General features: G+C 35.8%; 1 protein-coding gene across 8 annotated transcripts in view; it reads right to left on the reverse strand.

Moving 5' to 3' along the window:
• Nucleotides 1-20,931, reverse strand: part of DMD (dystrophin) — a 2,485,149-nt gene that overhangs the window by 1,468,171 nt on the left and 996,047 nt on the right. For all 8 annotated transcript variants that reach the window (XM_082378022.1, XM_082378021.1, XM_082378025.1 and 5 more), the window contains 2 exons: nucleotides 4,764-4,865; nucleotides 4,527-4,634 (listed from right to left, as the gene is read on the reverse strand). In XM_082378022.1, coding sequence (XP_082234148.1) covers nucleotides 4,527-4,634; nucleotides 4,764-4,865 — 210 coding nt within the window. The remainder of the gene's footprint in view (nucleotides 1-4,526; nucleotides 4,635-4,763; nucleotides 4,866-20,931) is intronic.

A 20,931-nucleotide genomic window follows, 5' to 3' on the forward strand; every position in this document is an offset into this window, starting at 1 on the left:
AATAAGTGGTGCTGGGAAAACTGGACAGCTACATGTAAAAGAATGAAGTTAGAACACTCCCTAACACCATACACAAAAATAAACTCAAAATGGATTAAAGACCTAAATGTAAGGCCAGACACTATCAAACTCTTAGAGGAAAACATAGGCAGAACACTCTATGACATAAATCACAGCAAGATCCTTTTTGACCCACCTCCTAGAGAAATGGAAATAAAAACAAAAATAAACAAATGGGACCTAATGAAACTTAAAAGCTTTTGCACAACAAAGGAGACCATAAACAAGACTAAAAGACAACCCTCAGAATGGGAGAAACTATTTGCAAATGAAGCAACTGACAAAGGATTAATCTCCAAAACATACAAGCAACTCATGCAGTTCAATATCAAAAAAACAAAGAACCCAATCCAAAAATGGGCAGAAGACCTAAATAGACATTTCGCCAAAGAAGATATAGATTGCCAACAAACACATGAAAGAATGCTCAACATCATTAATCATTAGAGAAATGCAAATCAAAACTACAATGAGATATCATCTCACACCAGTCAGAATGGCCATCATCAAAAAATCTACAAACAATAAAGGCTGGAGAGGGTGTGGAGGAAAGGGAACCCTCTTGCACTGTTGGTGGGAATGTAAATTGCTACAGCCACTATGGAGAACAGTATGGAGGTTCCTTAAAAAACTAAAAATAGAACTACTATACGAACCAGCAATCCCACTACTGGGCATATACCCTGAGAAAACCATAATTCAAAAAGAGTCATGTACCGAAATGTTCATTGCAGCTCTATTTACAATAGCCAGGACATGGAAGCAACCTAAGTGTCCATCGACAGATGAATGGATAAAGAAGATGTGGCACATATATACAATGGAATATTACTCAGCCATAAAAAGGAACGAAACTGAGTTATTTGTAGTGAGGTGGATGGACCTAGAGACTGTTCTACAGAGTGAAGTAAGCCAGAAAGAGAAAAAGAAATACCGTATGCTAACACATATATATGGAATCTAAAAAAGAAAAAAGAAAAAAAATGGTCAGGACAACCTAGGGGCAAGACGGGAATAAAGATGCAGACCTACTAGAGAATGGACTTGAGGATACGGGGAGGGGGAAGGGTAAGCTGGGACAAAGTGAGACAGTGTCATGGACATATATACACTACCAAATGTAAAATAGCTAGCTAGTGGGAAGCAGCGGCATAGCACAGGGAGATCAGCTCGGTGCTTTGTGACCACCTAGAGGGGTGGGATAGGGACGGTGGGAGGGAGGGAGATGCAAGAGGGAAGAGATATGGGGACATATGTATGTATATGTATAACTGATTCACTTTGTCATAAAGCAGAAACTAACACACCATTGTAAAGCAATTATACTCCAACAAAGATGTTAAAAAAATAAAAAAATAATAATAAAATAAAATCCATTGTTTTAGCAAAAAAAAAAAAAAAAGCCTATAGAAAATTAGTAACTCTGGAGCAAAAAATGCATGATACAAATAAATATTTGGTAAAATGGTATGAATTTAACTGGGGAGATTTATTTAAGATTAGCTTTAAATAAATGATTTAATTATTATGATGTATAATACATCATATCAATACAGACATAAATAGATTAAGTAAAGTTATGAAATATTATTTACAGTAGTCCTTTGTTTTATATTAGAGTTAACATCAAGTTAGCATTTACTAGAATTGATCAAAAATCAAAAAGAAATTATGCAATGTTTTATTTGAATAATCAAACTCTTAATATTCGATTTTCCTCTCCCTTATTGGAAAATAACAAAATTCAAAGTGGAAGAGAAGCTTTGGAGATCTTTTTTAATCCCATAAGCTTCAACTCAAACTGAAATGTCTCAGTGAAGCCTGCTGTCTTCTTATTGCCAAAGTTCATTAATTCCTCAAAACACACAACACAGGCACTATAATCAATGCCATTTGGTTTGCTTTAATGTTTTTCTTGTTTCCCAAACTAGGGAATAAGCCCCTTCTATGTGAGCATAATCATCTCTTGTGCTTCTCTTTATATTTCTCAGAGAATCTACTTAAGTTTACTTTAGACTCATTAGACTTACTAAACTTAAGTTTACTTTAGAATTATACTGTTCAGAACTTTATGGAACATTCACAGGTACTTCCTAGTGCTACCTTTTAATTTTTAATGAAATCTTATTCCAGGTATGCTATACTTTTTCAAGAGTACAATTCTGTTTCAAAAAACAAAGTTGAAACTTTACCTATATATTATGAAATTAATGTTTCTATCCCTCCAAAATTGATATTTTGAAGGCCTAACCTCCCAATGTGATATTAGGAGGTGGAGCTTTTGGGAGATAATTAGGCTTAGATGAGGTCATGAGAGTAAGGCCCTCATGCTAGGATTAGTGCCCTTATAAAAAGAGGAAGCAACACCAGAGCTTCCTCTATCTCGCTATGTGAGGATACAGCAAGAAGGTGCTGTCTGGAAGCCAGAAAGAGGGCCCTCACCAAGAACCAAATCTTCCAGCACCTTGATCTTGTGCTTCCCAGCTTCCAGAACTGTAAGAAATAAATATCTACTGTTAAGCCACCAGTCTGTGGCATTTTGTCATAGCAGCCCAAGCAGACTAAGACAGGAACTGGGACCAAGAACTGGTGCGCTCTTGTAACAAATACCTGAAAATGCAGAAACAGCTTTGGACTGGTTAATGGGTAGAGGCTGGAAAAGTTTTGAGGTGCATGTTAGAAAAAGCCAAGATTGCCATGAAGATACTCTAAAGGGTAATTCTGGTGAGGACTCAGAAAAGAGAAGAGCTGGAAAGAAAGTTTCCATCTTTTTAGAGAATACATAAATAATCATGAACAGAATGTTGGTATAAATATGGATGGTAAAGGCCATTCTGATGAAGTCTCAGATGGAAATAAGGAACATATCGGACAAAGGAGACGATCCTTGTTATAAAGTTGCAAAGAACTTGACTGAACTGTGTTAATGTTCTAGTATTTTGTGGAAGGTAGAACTTGTGAGTGATGAAATTGGATATTTACCTAAGAAATTTGATGTCTTTAGGAGATATCTAAGCCAAGTGCGGAAGGAACAGCATGGTTTCTCCTGAATGCTTATGGTAAAATGCAAGAAGAGAGAAACTGATTGAAGAACGAACTGTTAAGCAAAAAGGAACCAGAACTCGTGGATTTGGAAAATTCTCAGCCTATACATATTACAAAAAATGAGAAAGCACAGTTCAGAAGAGAACAGTAAGGGTGTGGTTGATTCACCATTTGATAAGGAGATTAGTGTGGGTGTGAACCAGAGACCTAATCAGCCATCTCATCAGAAGCTCGGGATACAGATGGGATTATACCAGCAGAAACTTGCCAGCTGGGACTAATGGAAACAAAGAAAACTGGATGGATTGAAGGAAGGCTGTGAACATGTGCTATTCCTCAAGAAGAGGGAAGAACGATATAGGTGATTCAGAGATCATCAGAGCTGCCACCCCCACCACAGGCCCAGGAGGCCAGGCTAGTTCCTCCTGGGCTTCAAAGGGTGGGGCCACCTCTCGAGTTTGGAATGCCCCCACCCAGTGCCTCAGGAGCAGCCACCACAGGGAGTCCTGTGGGTGGGGCTGCTGCAGAGAGCCATGGGGGCAGGAAGTGCCCTGTGAAGCTGAAGAGGCAAGGCCACCTTGCGGAATCCTGGGGGTGATGTTGCCACTCCAGTGGTCCTGCAGTGCAGAGCATCATTCTAAAGCAGGTTATTCTCATACCTTAAGATCTAATGGAATTGTTCTTACTATGCTTTAGACTTATTTGGGGCCCATCACCCCTTCCTTCTTTCCTATTTCCCCCTTTTAGAATGGGAATGCCTATCCTATACCTGTCACACCACTGTATTTTGGAAGCACATAACTAGTCTGGTTTCACAGGTTCACTGTTGGACAACTCGGCCTCAGGATGAATTATACCTGGAGTCTTATTTATATCTGATTTAGATGATGATGAGACTTTGGACTTTACACTGTACACTGTAGAGATGATGTTGGAACCAGTTAAGACTTTTGGGGCTATTCGTACGGAATGAATTTATTTTGCATGTGAAAAAGACATGAATTTTGGGAGTCCAGGGGTGTAATGATATGGACTAAATGATTGTGTCTCCACAAAATTTGTATGTTGAAATCCTACCCCCCATGGTATTAGGACATTGGGCCTTCCTTCGGGAGGTAATTAGGTTTAGATGAGGTTATGATGGTGAAGCTCCCGTGCTGGGATTCATGGCCTTATAAGAAGAGGCAGAGACACTAGAGTTTCTCTTCCCACTATGTGAGGACAGCAGCCCCAGCTCACTACAACATTATACCTTTCCCTATTTTAATTAAGAAAAGTAACAATATGGTATAATTGAATAGACTGATCTAAGCAAGAACAATGAATATTTCATTTAAGATCTGAAAGACCAAATAATGATGTTAGTATAAGCTATTGGGTTGTTTTTTTTTAAAGACTATTGAAAGCTAAAAAATACATACAGCCAGTTTTTGAAGACTTGATAACATTTCACTTTGCTCCTTAAAGCCAGTTGTGTGAATCTTATTCACTGCATCTTCTTTTTCTGAAAGCCATGCACTAAAAAGGCACTGAAAGAAATCAAATAATTCCAAAAGAGAAAAACAATAATTATTAAAGTACATCATTATATTTTTTCATTTATCCATTTAATATCTCTCCATGTCTTTCACTGATATAATATCCCCCACATGAGTCACCTGTTCTTCAGTAAAACGTTGCCATTTTAGAAGAATGTCTTGTAAAAGAACCCAGCGATCTTCTGTCCACCTACAGATGTTTGCCCACCGATCTCCCAGTACCTGGGGAAGAGAAAACCCACCACAACATCAGCAAACAATTAATTGTTAACTGAATTTTATTAAAAATGGCATGAATGATTTATAAAAGTATCTAACTTTGAGCCCCCTATTTATACCAGGAGTTGTAAAGAACACCCTGCCAGCTTCTGCTTATAATTAGATAAGCATTGTGCCTTTCATTTGTCGTTAGATTAGTTCACTCTTTCTTTCACCTTACATTGAAAAGCAAAGATACTTACCAGAAGTCTGAGGCAGATATTACACCACTATTTGAAATGTCTCCACAGTAAATGCAAGCAAAAATATAAATGTAGAATTAAAGAGGATTTTTCATTGATAATATGTAAAATGTGTATCTCTCTTAGGTCTGAAAATACATCCCAAAGAATAAAAGTCTGACTACTAAATAAGATGCCGAAAAAAGACTCTCATTTGAAGCAATCTTGTATAATTTGAATTGCTTAATGTCCTGATTGTAGAAGAAAATTAGTAGTGACTTAACATCATACCCACATGTGAATTTTTAAAGTTAACTGGATTATTATTACAAAGTATTTAAATTCACTGTTTCTCTAAACTATTCTAGTGAGAAAACTGTAATATTTCCTGAGTAATAGTTATCCTATCTTTAGCATGTCACTAATATCTATATGCACACACTGTTTTAATATGTAATATAAACCAAGCACCAATGGTTTTTAGATGGAAAAAATATGTTGTGATGATTTCTGTGTAAAGGGAGTGTTTTAAGAAAAGAAATATATCATTAATTTCAACTCCATTAGGATGTACTTCAGAGCCAAAAATTTCAACTTTTTTGACTTTCTCATAAATAATAGAATTATTTTCCCATAGATATTGGATCTCTAGACCTAGAAGTATCTCAAAATATGGATGTCTTATTTTGTATAGAATTAGAGCTAGAAAAAATGTTTGTAACTCATATTTTTTACAAATATACTCAAGTATCTAAGATAAGCCTTATCATAATTTCTACCTTACTTGATGCTACATGTTTGGATTGATCCACCTAGAAAACTTTGATATATGATTCAAATAATACATGTGTTATTAGCATCATGGCAAAATCCATCTATTCCTAATTAATTCAGAGACCTACCTAATTTTTTAAAAAAATGTGTTTAATCTACCATCTTTTCAAAAAGGGAGTCTCATACACGGGTAAGGAGTAGGCAATAAACATTTTACTACAATATTAAAATGATCATGGACTCATATGCAGCCGAGTCACAGGTGAGTTTTCAATTTTTCTTCAGAAATGTCAATAAAAATGTTATTGCTTTCAGCATAACGTAACTGATTTTTGTATTTTTTATAGTTTCATTCTCTACTCTATTCCTTTTGAATTACGTTAGTTATGGCAGAAGCCATAGCACTGGAACAGTGATGCAAGATATCCACAGGGAATGTGCTAACGTAACTCAATGAATTCAATATTAGCCATTTAATTATTACAATCAAACATTTGGGATTTTTTTCCTAAAACATATTAGAAGTTCTTTTAGTGAACTTCCTAGTTACCATGTCAGGATGCATCAGATAAAATGGCATGTAACATACCTGTTAATGGATTAGTTGTGAAAAAACTAGCTTCAAAGAGAGAAAATCTCACTCCTTAGCCATAAACTACACCATCTGCCTGATTTTATGATGCAGATATAAAAGGTTAAATTGTGGGATGTTTATTGCAGGGCTCCAACCTCAGGGGAGATGGGTGTCAAGGGGGTAAGAGATAAACTCAAACTGTAGGTAGCACCACCTTCATAAATGAAAGAAAATCAACTAAGGCGTCCAAATAGGTATAACATCTTCTCTCTAGTGCTACAAGACACACAAAGGTAGTGTCCACTGAAGTAGCATCTTAGGTTTGTAATCTCATAGATGGATGATTATTATTTATTAATTTTAGTAGGACATCATATAAAACAAATCCACATAAAGACCTCTATACTAGATTGCTTAAGATTAAATTTATAGAAATTCCAAAATATATTGTGATATACTACAGTTTTTTTCACTATATGAATGAGTTATAAAAAACAATAATAAATATTATTTTAGGTACAGAGTCAACCTAGTTAAAACAACTATTTTAAGAGTATTATTTCCATCAACAGATGAATAGATAATGAAATTCTGCCATTTGCAACAACATGGATGGGCTTGGAGGGCATTATGCTAAATGAAATAAGTCAGAGAAAGACAAATACTGTATGATATCACTTATATGTGTACTCTGAAAAATACATAAAACTAGTGAATATAACAAAAAAGACGCAGACTCATAGACATAGAGAACAAACAAGTGTTTACCAGTGGGGAGAGGGGAGGGGCATTATAGGGGTAGGGGATTAAGAGGTACAAACTATTAGGTATAAAATAAGCTACAAGGATATATTGTACAAAACAGGGAATATAGCCAGTACTTTATAATAAATATAAATGGAGTATAACCTTTAAAATTGTGAATCACTATACTGTACAACTGTAACTTACATAGTATTGTACATCAACTATACTTCAATAAAAAAGGAAGAAAAAAAGATTAGTATTAAAAGTGGCCTTTGTATTCAAATAATCATAATAGGTAACTGAAAATTCACTGAAGCAGGTTTATAATTCAGTCTATTTAATTTAACTAATAGTTAATTATAAGCTCCAATTCATTCATTCACCAATCATGAATTTATTTAAGCAACAAATATTTATTGAACATAAACTATGTGCCCAAAATTAACAGAATAAAGATGTTATGGACTGAATTGTGTCTGCCTAAAATTCATATGTTAAAGCCCTATTGCCCTCTATCCCAGCATGTGACTGTATTAGAAGGCAGGACCTTGATAGGCAGGGCCTTTAAATAGGGCTTTTAAGTTAAAATGAGGCTGTTAGGGTGGGCTCTAATTCAGTCTGACAAATGTCCTTATAAGAAGAGGAAATCTGGATACACAGAAAGACACTAGGGATGTGTGAGCACAGAGGAGAGACCATGTGCGGACAATGAGAAGGCCGCCATCCGCAAGCCAAGGAGAGAGGCCTCAAGAAACCAAACCTGCCAATACTTTGATCTTGGACTTCTAGACTCCAGAACTGTGAGAAAATATATTTCTGTTGTTTAGGGCACCCAATCTCTGGCCTTTTGTCATGGCACAGCTAACAAACTACATAAGACAAATTTAAGAGAGGTTGATTCCATAGCACTGCAAAATGTCCCACAAAACTAAAGTTGTTACAGGTAAAGATGTACATATTACAGTGGGAAAATTCTAGAGAATACATTTCAATTACTAGAGTAAAATGAATTTAAATTGTTCAAATGGAGCAGAGTTTTAATAATGTATTGTGACAACTTCTCAAATACAAATATGCTATCACTTAGTGATTTTGTATCTTATGTGGGGAAGATAAAAATATCTAGAGCCAAACCACTTGGATTCAAGTCTTAGGTCAATCAATTGCTTGGATTACCAATGTGTGTATGTCTTTTCAAATTACGAAAACATTTTAAATCCATAACTTCTTGTAATAATACCAGCAATTCTTTATCTCTCCCTGCTCAATGAAATCAAGTGACTTTTTCAAGAAATTTATGGCTAAATAATTTAATGTCTCTCAAAGAAAATAATCATACCAACCACTTAAAGAATTGCTTCAAATATTAAACAAGATCATGTATTGAAAAGCAGTTTTAATTTGAAATGAGTTATACAAGTGTCGGTGGTTATTTATTTACATTTTGCTTGATCATAGTATTTATATCGAACCTTCTATGAACCACCAAGGTGAACTATTTTACTCACTCTAGAAAAGTACTTATTAAATCTTTACAGATAGACGTTTAGAATTCCAGTATATTCTTTTTTAAATATTTCCCACACAAGAGAGCATACATATCCTTCAGTAACACATTCTACTGCCTAAATCTACCTTACTCTCAGAACAATCTCAATGAACTGAATCTAAGTCTCTTCTGTTACAATGTAGGCATGCTTCTTTTTACTGGTCTCAGTGAAATTAGATAACCGAATTAGAAATCGCTTGCTCGTATGCTGTACATGTCTGCCCACAGGTAGATTTTTGCAATGCCATATGCACAAATATAAATAGATGTACACAGTGCTTGAATTTATAGATTTATCTGTTTATTGCTTAGAAATGCTGGCCTTAATTTGAATTACAAAGGATGGAGCTAAGCAATTGTTGGATTATCAGTCAGCTTTTATAATCACTCAGAGATGCTAGTTCCTATCACTGCCTCAATGGATGTAACCACACTGTTAGACAAGTACAAGAGACTGGATCAAATGGAATTGACAGGAAGCCAAAAAACTTTTTTAAAATCACTATATTAGGATTAGAAACCTCTTCTCTAGAGAAAAAAATCAGTCTTTCTCTGAGTTTCCATTTAAGTATATGAATCCCTTGAGCTTTTCGGAATAATGCATATTTTTGTAAGCTAGGTAAGCATTATGCACATAAATGAAAAATGAATTATAATGTCTCATGAAGTGATAAGAAGAAATTAATTTGTATTTATGTCCTCATTTTGTCTCAGCAGTAAGAGAAGCGAAAGGTCAGTTCACTTACTCTAACACATTTTCATGGACTAAATCACAACTCCATTATCATCTAGGCTCACATCCGCAATGGGGAGGATTTTTCCCTCCCATTTAATTCACATCTCATATTGTTATACATGCCAAGGACATTTCTCATCTGAATTCATTTGTTTGGTTGAGTTGGTTTTTCAAAGCAAAAGTGAGAAATGGCTATCAAAAGAACATTTGGATAAAAGCAAGTAAGGAAAATTTGACAAGCCTGAGAGGTAAAACTTAAGTACCTTGACCCTTGAATTTATTGAAGCCAGTGATAGAAAGTGAAAGCTAAACTGCACCCAGCAAGATTGGCATTAAGAGACAAAGTGTCCCCAAGAGTATGTCCACTAAGGAAGAAACAATTATGTGCCATGGACCACACAATGCAGCAGCAACTGAGATTTATAAGAGAGGGAGGCAGCAGGCAGCAAGCAACCCATCTCCTTTTATTGTAGTTTCAGACCCTGAAATGTACTCCTCAGCTAAATGAATTTTATGTGTAATGAGCCATCTGAAAAATAATTTATTTCTTGCTCTTTCTTTCTTACTTTATAAACAACTATACAGTTAAAAAGGATTAGCAACTTCATCTTACTGACGGTGAAATGGAAATAACATCAAATAACGTGTTGAAAGAAATAAAGCACCCATTATGAGGCTAGAAATGGGGCAGAGTATTACTGACTAATGTTTAGCCAAGTCTATGATTTGGCTAAACTTGTTTTTACATGTTTTTTACAAACTGCTAACTGAAGCAGTATACTATAAAATCGCGTGTCTTAAAGCTTCACTGTCTAACGTATGGTCCAGGGTGGAAAAACATCTTGTGATGTATTAGGAAACACTTATTGGAGGTTTCTCTGAAAATATCATTTTTACTTCTGTTTAAATGATCTTGTAATAACTCCTGACTGAATTTAAGGAACTCCTGTCACTTCTAATGGTGCAGTTTACAGATGAGGAAACTGACACTCAGATGGGTTAAGTAACTTATCTAAAGCCAGAGAGGACAAAGGATTGAGTATCTGGGATTTGACCTCAGATCTGTCTGGCTACAGGTCCATGCTCTTTCAGGATGCCATTCACTCAATAGAGCATTCAACATAAAATATATATATATATATATATATATATGCCTTGTGATTTGTGCTACAAAACATACAGTGAGATATACAGATGCTGAATCCCTTTTGAGTCTTTTCATATTTAATTTTAGCAGGAGCTTCACTAGATTTAACTAAATATTTTATCTAACCTACTTGACAAAGATTTGAAGCCTCCTGTTACAATTTGATCTAAAAACATTTTTGACATTTTAACTGCATATTTGTTTAAAATGTGTTTTAAAAATCAAAAATACTTACACTTCTAGATCAAGAACATGTGCTCTTTGCAAGGACTTATTTTTAAAAGGTAAATATGACTGTCTGATTCCTTCATGAAATTCTGCCTTAGCGATCATGCTAAAGCGTAGTGAGATTTTTAACTTGAAGAAGCATCTTCTTCTGTGCTATGAGAATCAGTTCCATATATTATTTATTTTTATGAGTTTATAAAGTACTAATGAATAAATCTGGGAAGGCCCTATTGTTGTTGTTGCTGTTATTATTTGCAGGCTATTATTTAATGTTCTGTGGCAGCTTAATAAACTCTATACTCTCCAGCTCCCACCAGTCTATTCAATTGGGATACCAGAAAATAAAGAGCAGGAGTCCTAAGGAGCATTCCAAGCATGACAGAGTTCTTTCCAGCATTCATCACATTCCCAGGCATTCCTTGGTAGCTTGAGGTTTTACTGTTCATTATTGTTTTATGCCTCCAAGTCTCTGAACTTCTTGAGGAGGGCCCCCCCTTACCCTTGTGCTTAATGTCTCATGTAGTAATACATGCATTTCATATAGTATATGAATGTCTCAAAGCTGAATACCACCACTGTAGTTATCAATACAGGGCTTTTCTCCCAAGTAGTGTTTTAAAACCCCCCTTTATTTCCCTTTCTTCTTCATTAAATACCTGTCTACCAGTATTTTATGGTAATGGCATGGCTATTTGTGGTGAATTTAAAGACCCATAGGAGATGAGAGTCACATGTGAATTCCTGTACCCTCTACCTCAAATTCTAAATCTTTAATACTTAAATTGGGCATTAGCTATATAGCAGAATCTCTGAATCTACTAACCTGCTACACACCACTAGGTTTAAAGTACAGACAGCCTGAATTCTTGTCCCAGCTCAACTGTTGCCCAACTTGGTAATATCTGTCAGCCAACTCTTAATCTTGCCATGGTTTAGCTGTGCCACTAGTGACATGGATATAACAGTACCTGCTTCATACCCTCCTAGCCAGGTCACTGCTAGGGTCAAGTCAACAAATATGAAATTGTTCTGAAAACTGTGATGAATTATTGACGTGCTAGTAAATGGTAAGGATTTAGAACTCAGTTCCTGGAAAATCAGCTTTTGTTTCCAGATGTGATAAATCTACAGCATAAAAGACTTTTAATACAGAATACACTGAAACATTTCAGCATGATATTAATTTTACTAGGTTTTTGTATTTTACCTATAGTCTAATAAGGCTTATGTTTTGTACAACAGTTGAAAATCTTATACTTTTGCATTTTTAAACCAGGAACATTTTCCATTACGTGCCTTGTTTATAACCAAGTAAGTGGAAAACGTATCCCTCTATGTTCCATTTTAACTCTTGGCATTGAAATATTCCATCTATAAGAAATCACACATTCCAATGTGTATACATAATAAAATGCACAAAATAATCTAGGTGTAAGAGGATGGGAAAGTGATGGGGATTGTAGCTAAATGGAGAGCTCATGGTAAAGTAGGCAGAGCTATTCAATTCCTACTGAGGTTAATATGCAGGAAAACAGACCTAGGATCATCGAATCACTTGCTTTTCCCAAAGAGGTTAGAAATTCATAGTTTTATATCACATTTCCTAAATTTCAATAATAAATATATTATTAAATACCATGTGGACTGAATATGAATATATTTGTAATTTTATTTTATTTTATTTATTATTTTTTTAACATCTTTATTGGAGTATAATTGCTTTACAATGGTGTGTTAGTTTCTGCTTTATAAGAAAGTGAATCAGCTATACATATACATATGTCCCCATATCTCTTCCCTCTTGCATCTCCCTCCCTCCCACCCTCCCTATCCCACCCCTCCAGGTGGTCACGAATCACCGAGCTGACCTCCCTGTGCTATGCGGCTGCTTCCCACTAGCTATTTTACATTTGGTAGTGTATATATGTCCATGCTACTCTCTCACTTTGTCCCAACTTACCCTTCCCCCTCCCCGTGTCCTCAGTAGACAAATTCCTAGAAAGACAAAAACTATTCAACCTGACAAAAAGGGAAAATCTGGAAAATGGAGGTAAAATATTTTTAAAAATGGAAATCAAAAATAGAAAGTCTTATGTCTATTAAATATATTAAATTCTCATTTAAAACTTCCCCCATAAAAAAAATTCCAGGCATGAATGGCAAGCTTCCAAGCCTGCATAATCAGGTACTTAAACCCAGCAAGCATATCATAAGAATGGAAAATAGGCCAATCTCTTTCATGGACACAATGGAAAAACTCTAAATCAAATGTTAACAAATGGTAGCAAAAAAAATCTAGCAATAAATTAAAAGGGTTATACATATCATCCATGTTTGGTTTATCTCAGAAATGCAAGGCTATTTAACATTAGAAAATGAAGCAATGTGATTTTACATATTAACAGAATAAGGGAGAAAGCTAATATGACTGTCTCAAGTTATCCCGAAAAAAAAGTTTAATAAAATTGAGCACCCAGTAATAACAAAACCTCTTAGAACACCAGGAATAAAAAGCATCTACAACAAGCCTACAGGAAATATCATACTTTACAGGTGATTTACTAAAAGCCTCACCTCCGAGAGCTAAAATGAGAAACAGATATCAACAATAATCTCACTGTACTAGAGTATGCAGCACAAAAATAAAAGAAAATTTAATAAAATGAAGGATTGGAAAGGGAGAAATAAAACTGACATTAATCACAAACCACCTGGATATGTACATCTGAGTGATACTACAGATAAACAACTCAAGTTAATAAGCAAACTAAGCATGATCTCTGGATACAAGGCCAAGGAATAAAAATCAAGGTGTACTTCTCAATATCAGCAACAAAAAATAAAAACTGAAAAACTTTAAAAGATACCATTTACAACAAGAGCAAAACTATCAAAAACCTAGTAATAAATCGCATAAAAAGTCTAAGACTCACTATCGTGAAAACCACAAAAACATTATTTAGAGAAAATAAAGACCTAGATAAATGGAAGACTATTTCATATTCATGAACTGAAATACTTTATATAATAAAGATATTAATTTACTACAAATTGATCTATATATTCAGTGAAATCCAATTAAAGCCAAAGCAGTTGTTTTTTCTTTTTTTTCTTGTTTGTTTTTTTTTTTGAGGGGGTGGTGACAAGCTGATTCTAAAATTTATTTGGAAAGCAAATGAATAAAAATAGCAACATAACCATTAAAAAGGAGAAAATAAGTATGAAGGCTTACACGGGCCAAGATATACTTAGTGTTCCCCTTAGCTTCCCTAGACTTTAGACTATAGGCCCCAACCTCTCTTTGCTTAGAGCACTTACTTTGGAAAGAGCATGTAAATTTTTTAATCTGCCCCTTTGAGATGTAAATAGTCTACAACCCAAGAATATCTTTCTCAAGGACCTGTTAGCCATCCCTTTGAAATGTAATTATCAAGAAAGATAGGGCCTGTCTTCCACACTCTGTGGGAGGGTAGGAGCCTAACTTTGATAAGGGACAATTAGCAAACACAAATAGCATAATCACATTGACCATCCAACCTCTTAATGTCCTCCAATCTTTTTATGCTAGCTCATCCCAGCACTTACAAATTCTCCCACCTTTTGTTCAGTGGAACTGAGTTCATTCTCTCTCCCCTGTTGCAACAGTCTTGATCCATAACTGCAATAGCCTTGAATAAATTTTTTCTTGCCTGTTTTACCATCTGGTACAATTTTTATTTTACAATACTACCAGATATTAAAATCATTATAAATCTATAGCAATTAAGACAATGTGGCATTGACATAAGTATAGGCAAATGTACAAACAGAACTTATTAGAGGAACTTCCCTGGTGGTCCAGTGCTAAAGAATCTGCCTTCCAATGCAGAGGACGCAGGTTCAGTCCCTGGTCGGGGAACTAAGATCCCACATGCTGCAGGGCAACTAAGCCCGTGCACCACAACTACAGAGCCCACGTACTCTGGAGCCCATGCGCCACAGCTAGAGAGAGAAAACCCACACACCACAACTAGAGAGAAGCCCGCACCCCGCAACGAAGAGCCTGCGCCGCAACTAAAAGATCCTGCGTGCCACGACTAAGACCCAACGCTGCCAAAAATAATAAATGAATGAATGAATGAATGAATACATAAATAAATAAATAAAATATACATATAAAAAGAAGGCTGAATGACTTTTAAAAAAAAGGAACTTATTAGAATCCATAAAGTGAGCCATGCATGTATAGGCAATTGACTAAAGGTGACACTGCAGAACATTGTTTGCAATAAATCATGCTACTTCAATTGAATATAAATAGGAAAAATGGACATTCATCCCTTTCTCACACCATAAATACGAGATGGAATGTAATATGAAAGGTCAAACAATAAAGTAACTATATGGCAACCCAGGAGAATATCTTCTAGGTCGTAGAGTAGGAAACGTTACTTTTAAACTCAGAACAAAAATACACTAACCGTAACAGAAAATATTGAAGTGGGGTATAATGAATTTAAAACTTCTGTTTATTAAAGTAGTAATTCATTAAGGAGTAAAAAGGCAAGTTACTTAGATTTAAAAAAAAAAAAGGAAATGTGTAATACAGGTAACCAACAAAGGACTACAATCCAGAATATATATTTTGAAATAACTACAGCAAATCACTAAGAGAAATATAGACAATTCAATAGAAAAATAGGCATTTCCAAAAAGAGATCTTTCAAATAACCAGTAAACAAGTGAAAGTGTTCCACCTCATTAGTCATCAGTACATGCAAGTTAAAACGAGAAATGTCATTATACAGCCACCAGAAAGGCTCAAGTTAAAAATCTGACAATTTGAAGTACTGAAGAAGATGCAGAGCAATTTGTACCTTTATTCACTACTGATGAGAGTATAAATTTATACAGCAACTTTGGAAAACTCTTTGGTAATAACTATAAAGCTAAAGATACATATACTCAGTGATCCAGCGATTCCAATCCTGGCTGTATATCCAATATAAAAGCCTACAAATATTCACCGAAAGATATGTACAGTTATTTTCAAAGAAGAATTATTTGTAATGGTCCCAAACTGGAAACAATCCACATTTTCTTAACAGTAGATTGCATAATTAAACTGTGGTATAGTCATTAAAAAAGAAAATTAATGAACTAATGCTATATGCAACATGGATGAATCTCACAAACATAATGTTGAGTGGGAAAAGTCAGTTACATATATATATAAATATATATATTTATATATATATAATGCAATTCCATTTACATCAAGTTAAAAATACAGCAAAATTAATCTGAGGTATTATAAATCATGTTAGATGTTACCTTTGAGGAGGTGGGACCAGTTTATGACCATGATAGGGCTTGATGGGCTTTTTTTTTTTTTTTTTTAATTTATTTTTGGCTGTGTTGGGTCTTCGTTTCTGTGCGAGGGCTTTCTCTAGTTGCGGCAAGTGGGGGCCACTCTTCATCGCGGTGCGCGGGCCTCTCATTATCGCGGCCTCTCTTGTTGCGGAGCACGGGCTACAGACACGCAGGCTCAGTAATTGTGGCTCACAGGCCTAGCTGCTCCGCGGCATGTGGGATCTTCCCAGACCAGGGCTCGAACCCGTGTCCCCTGCATTGGCAGGCAGATTCTCAACCACTGTGCCACCAGGGAAGCCCCTGATGGGCTTTTTCATTGTTGGTAACATAATACCTTTTTATCTGGGTGGCAACAATTGGGTATGCGACCTTTGTGACATCTTCAAGCTGTAATTATGATTTGTGTACTTTTCAGAGTACTCCAATTTAAAAAACTGTGCCATGGTATAAAGTTTAGATTTTTTTCAGAGACCAACAGGGCCAGAATTCTCTTTAGATCATATGAGAATTAACACTTAATATTCATAAACAATATCATCATTCTAACATACTTGCATATATATTCCCCCTGTAATAATCTTCTCAAGGTCACATAGTAATTTTCTATGAAATTGAGAGATTAGGACAAAGCCCAGGCTGAGGTATCACACAGATCTGGGTACCAGTCCCAGCTCTGCCACTCACAAACTACATGAACTTGGATTTAGCTTCATTATGCATAGCCTTTTTCACTTGTGAAATAGAGATAGCTTTACATACAAACTATATACAATTCTTGGAAAATAATGAGCACACGAAAGTGCTAATAATTATAATTACTGCTTCATGGGCAACGGTTGTTGACACTTGGCTTAGTGAAATTATTTCTACCACATTTAAAGTTATTTTTATTTTAAACATGCTTTTTATTCACCAAATATAAAATTAGAAACGAGAGAGACATCAAAAATATTTTCATCCTTATTCTTCTTCATAAATAACCCTTATTTCTTAATTCTATAGGATTTAACATTTCATAGCCTTTTTTTCTACCCTAATTATCCCAAAGGTACAAACACTTTTAGTTCCATATCCCATTTGCAAGCCATGATAGACGAGGTGACATTATAGCCTTTCTGAACAATCACTTTTTAGTAGACTATTTTCCTTCCAAACAACAGAGGCATAATCATGGTACAGAGATGGCACGAAAAAGGGAGTGGTCATCACTATATAGAAAGACCAGCTTTACAGATGAAAATTTGAACTGAGTTTGCTACATGAAATAGAACTTTTCCAAGCAGACATGATGAAGATGAGTATTCTGAGTGACAGGAATAGCATGTACAAAGACAGTGACAGAGACCAGAAATAGCTTGTAGGAAGAGAATGTAGGTTGAGGGATATGAGGGGTGTAATAGGAGATAAGTACTGAGAGACAGGTGAGGGGGGGTCACTTATTAATTGTAGGCCTAAGTGATGAGACTCTCTAGAAGACAGAAAGTTACTTAGGGTTTTAGCAGAGGAGAAACTATTATATAGGCTCTTGAAATTCCACACTGACTTCAATGTGGAGATTGGATTGAAGCGAGAAAAGAATGTAGGCAAGGACTTCAAGGGGTTGAAGATATGGGCTTTACTTTGGAAAATAGTAACAAGAACAAGGATGAAACACTGAATATGAGAGACAGTTAAGCAATGTTGTGAGTGATTACATTAGAGGGCTCACAAGAGAAAGGAAAGGGATGTGTCTGGAATGCCTCCAGGTTTCTGGTACAGGCGTCAAGGTGAATGGCGGTGCAATAACAAAAATGGGGCAGTCAGTAAAAGAAGCAAGTTTAGAGGGAAGTAGGACACAGTGAGTTAAGTTTCACCTTGCTGTGTTTGAGGTGCATTTTGAACTTTAAGGGGTATATATCCAGCAGAAAATAGGAGAGAAGAAATTGCGCTCAGGAAAGAGGTATGGGCAGAAGACATACAGGCTTATCAACTTGTGCCTGTTTTGGATAGTACAACCTTCTGAAGTAAAACAGAGAAAATGTCTTCCTTTTTCAACAAGATAAAACTGCTCACATGTCCCTTATCTATACTTAGGTTTTTCTTAAAATTAAGTAACACCTGGTTCTACAAACATTCTTTACAGGATGTCACTATCCCTGAAAAATTCAGCTAAGATACTAAAAGTGTATTCAAATTATCACAGAACATAATTATTAGTCCTTATAATCTGGACATTGTGCCACATCCAAGACTGCACTAATTTACTAAGACTCTATATCATCTTGCTTTGATTTAATCTTAAATTTGTGTCCAAGTAAGGTCGGTTGATGTCTCTCTCTCTATTTCTCTCTCTCTCTCTCTCCCCCCAATATATATATATATATATATATACAAACACACATATATATATATATATACACAGACTCATACATCCATATGTATGGAGAAAATGTAAATGTATATATGTACATATACATACATTTGTATAAATGGATATACACTTACATTTATATATAGGTTTATGTTCACATGTATGGATGGGAATTCAGATCTTTCTTATCAAAAATTTAAGTTAAAGATACTGCTTTTTTTTGAATTTTTGAATTTTATTTTTCTTATTTTTTTATACAGCAGGTTCTTATTAGTCATTAATTTTATACACATCAGTGTATACATGTCAATTCCAATCTCCCAATTCATCACACCACCACCCCCACCCCCCCGCCGCTTCCCCCCCCACCCCGGTGTCCACACGTCTGTTCTCTACACCTGTGTCTCAATTTCTGCCCTGCAAACCAGTTCATCAGTACCATTTTTCTAGGTTCCACATACATGCGTTAATATACGATATTTGTTTTTCTCTTTCTGACTTACTTCACTCTGTATGACAGTCTCTAGATCCATCCACGTCTCAACAAATGACTCAATTTCGTTCTTTTTATGGCTGAGTAATATTCCATTGTATATATGTACCACATCTTCTTTATCCATTCGTCTGTCGATGGCATTTAGGTTGCTTCCATGATCTGGCTATTGTAAATAGTGCTGAAATGAACACTGGGGTGCATGTGTCTTTTTGAATTATGGTTTTCTCTGGGTATATGCCCAGTAGTGGGATTGCTGGGTCATATGGTAGTTCTATTTTTAGTTTTTTAAGGAACCTCCATACTGTTCTCCATAGTGGCTGCATCAATTTACATTCCCACCAACAGTGCAAGAGGGTTCTCTTTTCTCCACACCCTCTCCAGCATTTGTTCTTTGTAGATTTTCTGATGATGCCCATTCTAACTGGTGTGAGGTGATACTTCATTGTAGTTTTGATTTGCATTTCTCTAATAATTAGTGATGTTGAGCAGCTTTTCATGTGCTTCTTGACCATCTGTATGTCTTCCTTGGAGAAATGTCTATTTAGGTCTTCTGCTAATTTTTGGATTGGGTTTTTTTTTTTTTAATATTGAGCTGCATGAGCTGTTTATATATTTTAGAGATTAATCATTTGTCCATTGATTCATTTGCAAATATTTTCTCCCATTCTGAGGGTTGTCTTTTCGTCTTGTTTATGGTTTCCTTTGCTGTGCAAGAGCTTTTACATTTCGTTAGGTCCCATTTGTTTATTTTTGTTTTTATTTCCATTACTCTAGGAGGTTGGTCAAAAGAGATGTTGCTGTGATTTATGTCAAAGAGTGTTCTTCCTAAGTTTTCCTCTAAGAGTCTTATAGTGTCCAGTCTTATATTTAGGTCTCTAATCCTTTTTTTTTTAAATTTATTTATTTATTTTTGGCTGTGTTGGGTCTTCGTTTCTGTGCGAGGGCTTTCTCTAGTTGCGGCGACCGGGGGCCACTCTTCATCGCGGTGCGCAGGCCTCTCACTATCGCGGCCTCTCTTGTTGCGGAGCAGCAAGAGGCGCAGGCTCAGTCGTTGTGGCATACGGGCCCAGCCGCTCTGTGGCATGTGGGATCCTCCCAGACCAGGGCTCGAACCCACGTCCCCTGCATTGGCAGGCAGACTCTCAACCACTGAGCCACCAGGGAAGCCCCTCTAATCCATTTTGAGTCTATTTTTGTGCATGGTGCTAGGGAGTGTTCTAATTTCATTCTTTTACATGTAGCTGTCCAGTTTTCCCAGGACCACTTATTGAAGAGACTGTCTTTTCTCCATTGTATATCCTTGCCTCCTTTATCATAGATAAGTTGACTATAGGTGCATGGGTTTATCTCTGGGTTTTCTATCCTGTTCTATTGATCTATGTTTCTGTTTTTGTGCAAGTACCACATTATCTTGATTACACTAGCTTTGTAGTATAGTCTGCAGTCAGGGAGTCTGATTCCTCTGGCTCCGTTTTTTTCCCTCAAGACTGCTTTGGCTATTCGGTGTCTTTTGTGTCTCCATACAAATTTTAAGACTTTTTGTTCTAGTTCTGTAAAAAATGCCTTTGGTAATTTGATAGGGATTGCACTGAATCTGTAGATTGCTTTGGGTAGGATAGTCATTTTCACAATATTGATTCTTCCAATCCAAGAACATGGTATATCTCTCCATCTGTTTGTATCATTTTTAATTTCTTTCATCAGTGTCTTACAGATTTCTGCATACAGATCTCTTGTCTCCCTAGATAGGTTTATTCCTAGATATTTTATTCTTTCTGTTGCAAGGGTAAATGGGAGTGTTTCCTTAATTTCTCTTTCAGATTTTTCACCATTAGTGTATAGGAATGCAAGAGATTTCTGTGCATTATTCTGTATCCTGCAACTGTACCAAATTC

The sequence above is a fragment of the Balaenoptera borealis genome (assembly GCF_965194805.1).
Source record: "Balaenoptera borealis genome assembly, chromosome: X".
Taxonomy (NCBI): domain Eukaryota; kingdom Metazoa; phylum Chordata; class Mammalia; order Artiodactyla; family Balaenopteridae; genus Balaenoptera; species Balaenoptera borealis.